Genomic DNA, 3,415 nt, shown 5'->3' on the forward strand with positions numbered 1-3,415 from the left:
ACGTTGAAATTTAATCTAACGGTTGAAGTTATTATAACTTTTAAAGTGAGCTTCTGTTTGTAACCGTTGTATTAAATTTCAACGACACAGATTTCCTGATTTAGTGAATTAGAAGGAATGGATCCTCTCTTGATCCCTTTCCCTCAATTCCATCTAGCTTTTTCCTTTCTTTTTTTTTCTTTTATTATTGGTCCTTTTATTATTACTATTTTATTTTTTTATTTTTTTAATTCTCCCCATCACGGCACCCATCACGCTTGGCGCCAGATTAAACGTTAAGGAATATAAATGGGGCCAGGTCACGCTCTTTGGCTTTTACTCCCCTTCTCTTAAAGGATTAAAGGAGGTAGATTGTCTGCCCTCCTCCTGTTTGAATTCATTTCTCATCCCTTCTTATTCGTGCTCTCATCCCTTTCTATTCGTGCTTTCACGGTTAAATCACCTGTTTGAATTCATTTCTCATCCCTTCTTATTCGTGCTCTCATCCCTTTCTATTCGTGCTTTCACGGTTAAATCACGTCAATATTTTATATTCTTATTTTTTTTTATCTTATTATTTCTATAAAAAAAATTAATATAAAATGTTGATATAACTTAACCGTAACTGCACAAAATAAAAGAAGATGAGAAGAGCAGACAATCTACCTCCTCTCTTAAAACCGACGGCCCAAAATAATTATAATCTAACCCGCCATTCGATCTTAATCCCACAATTCAAAAGATAATACATTGCATTTTTCTAAATAATATTTTGAGTCTCAGTGACATCATTCTTCGTCTCAATAACCTTCTTATTCGTCTCAATAACCTTGGTGTTTTGAAATTTAAATAATGTTTCAAGTCTGAATAACACAGCTTTCTTGGTGTTTTCATGTTAACATTAAACTTATATTTTTCATTCCTTAAATCCAATTATTTTCTATTTTTACCTCAATTTTATTTCTTTTTAACTTGTTTGGTCATAATAATATATTCTTCCCAAGAAGGTTCAATTCGTCAAATGGGAGGCGCCAACTCCAATGTTCAGTTCCAAAAGTCATGTTCAAAATTTTCAAAAGTCCCACGAATATATATTTATATTTTTTAAACAATCTCCCACGAAAATTATCAGCCAATACCTTCACACCTGCAATAAACCACGAAAGCTAACAGGAACAAAAGTCAGAGAAAATAAATTAACGAGTAAATAATTAGAAAAATAAATTATCGAATAAATAATCAAATAATTCAAAAGAATATACCTTCAACGGAACCAAACGAAACCTGGTATACCAATACGACGGACTGAACGGACGGAACGCACGTATCGGACAACGCGAACGCACTGAACGGAACGGTGACGGACGGAGACGGCAAACATAACGGAACACCCCAAACGCTGCAAACACAAACGGATTGAACTCAACTGCGGTGTCACTAATGGTTTGAACTGCTAGTTAATTTGTCCTTAATCAGATTTTAATTAGGGGGATTAATTGGGGGATTAGATCAGATTGTCCAACAACTGTCCTTCCAATTTTCGATAGCAATCAATTACAAATATGGGGTTTCTCTTTCACAGGGTTTCTTGACTTGACGTCGGTTCCGTTCCGTGTATCCCCAAAAGTGCAAAACTCGCAGGCTTGACTCGGCGCCGCCGCTTCATAACTCGTCCGAGTTGGTTGAGGTGACTCATCTGGGCCATCGGATGTATCTGGTAGGATCGGATCACTGTGCGCTCCGAGTTCGACTCGCCGGGTTCAAAGATCGGAAAAAGAGAGAAATGGCCGAAAATAACCAACCTGTCTGTTCTGTCACTCTGTAAATGAAAAATCAGAGAGATCGATGTGAATCGTAACTCGCCTCTAGTCGTGGGCGGTGGACATGACGGAGAGCCGGCTCGGCCGCGGCTGAAACCCAGCTCTCCGCCGCTGCTGGTGAGCGCAAGGCCGAATCAGGGCGGTCAAGGCACGCTTCACCCACTCGCCTTCGACTCCACCGATTCGAACCAGCGAGTTCGTCATAGCGGATCTGCGCATATTCAACCTGTTCGACGGGAAAGATCCGGTGTTTTGACTCCCTCCCTGGTTCTTGTGGAGGCTGCAGCGAAACGATCCCGGATGCGACGTCGGCGAGCACATACAGGTCTTCTTCGGCATCGAAATCGGTCCGCTTTTCTTCGAAACGGCGATGGATCGGTTCGAATGATGGTTGGGAGAGATGGATCGGTGGTCGATGGAGAATCGGACGGACGGAGACGGAGAGGAGGAGGTATAGAGATTGACACGCGTCGGAGACGCTGATCGGTGGTGGTGGTGGTGGTTATTGTGGATCTGCTGATTGTAGTAGTGGTGGTCCTGGTGGTGTTGGAAGAAGGTGGAAGCCGGAGACGAGAAGCTGGAGCTTGTCGAAGAAGCGAAACCTGATGCGGATCCATTGGAAGCTGCGTAGAACCTCCCAGAAGGCGAGAGCGAGCGGAGCACCGGTCCGCTTCCATTGGACCGGGTTCTCGCTCTCGATGAATAGGATGCGGTCGCCATTGGAGAGAGTAGAGAGAGAAAGTAAGTGATGAGAGGAGAGAGAAACGAGAGAGAGAGAGGTCTTTTTTCCCTAAAGGCCCCTAGGGCGTTGGATTTGGCAAACCTATCGAGTTTCAAGGGCCGGTTTTATAGATCAGGAAGGGGGATGGCGGGTGGTAATTAGGAGGATATCTGGGGGTTATCTGGAAATCCCGGTTTGCAGGATTGGTGGGTTTTCTGACATTGGGAATCTTATCCAACGGCTGGAGTGATGGGGACTGGCCGAACAGGACGAAAGTTGGAGCCGCTTGTTCAGCTTCTGCTGTGGGGCCACTCCAGAGCAGGCCACGTACAAACTCTATGGAAACGCTTGCGTTTGAAAGGACGAGAGGCCCAGTAATCTCCTCTTAATTACGTATTGCCATTGGCTCGTTCGGCGTGTAATCCCTTATCTAACCCCACACTTTTGGGCTTTATTCTCCTAGGTCCCTAGGTTTATTGCTTATTTACTATTTTATTAATATAAACTAGCAGGCACACACAAAGTGTGTGAGAAATTTTTTTATTTTTGTTTTTGAAATAGAATGAGAGGAAGAGAGTGATAGAAAATGTGGGAGTGAGAAGTTTTATTATTTTTTAAAAATTAGAGATATGTTATAATTACATGTAGGTGATGTTTTGAAAAAAAACCAGTAAAATTTGGTTACGTGAAATTACATTTCTAAAAGATTAATTTATCTTTTCATCATGTTTTTTATTGACAAAGAGGTTTCATTAATCAGTAGAGATTTATACAATTAGGGTGTGTTTGTTTGGCTTCACTAACCTTCACTAGACTAGACTAGACTAAAAGTTAGTGTAGTGTTGTGTTTGTTAATCACAAGGACTAACTTTAGTGGGACTAGGTGGGACTCGTC

At 41.9% G+C, this 3,415-nt stretch overlaps 1 protein-coding gene across 1 annotated transcript; it reads right to left on the bottom strand.

The window, feature by feature from the left end:
* Nucleotides 1–1,440: 1,440 nt before the first annotated feature.
* LOC126604614 (uncharacterized) lies at nucleotides 1,441–2,630 on the bottom strand. The gene has a single exon (XM_050271901.1). The coding sequence runs from the start codon at nucleotides 2,517–2,519 to the stop codon at nucleotides 1,845–1,847; it is 675 nt and encodes a 224-aa protein (XP_050127858.1). The 5' UTR covers nucleotides 2,520–2,630; the 3' UTR covers nucleotides 1,441–1,844.
* Nucleotides 2,631–3,415: the final 785 nt, after the last annotated feature.

The sequence above is a fragment of the Malus sylvestris genome, chromosome 15 (genome assembly GCF_916048215.2).
Source record: "Malus sylvestris chromosome 15, drMalSylv7.2, whole genome shotgun sequence".
Taxonomy (NCBI): Eukaryota; Viridiplantae; Streptophyta; class Magnoliopsida; order Rosales; family Rosaceae; genus Malus; species Malus sylvestris.

Excerpts from the sequence above, each read along its gene's own strand:
- LOC126604614 (XM_050271901.1), bottom strand. The coding sequence starts at position 2,519 with ATGGCGACCGCATCCTATTCATCGAGAGCGAGAACCCGGTCCAATGGA.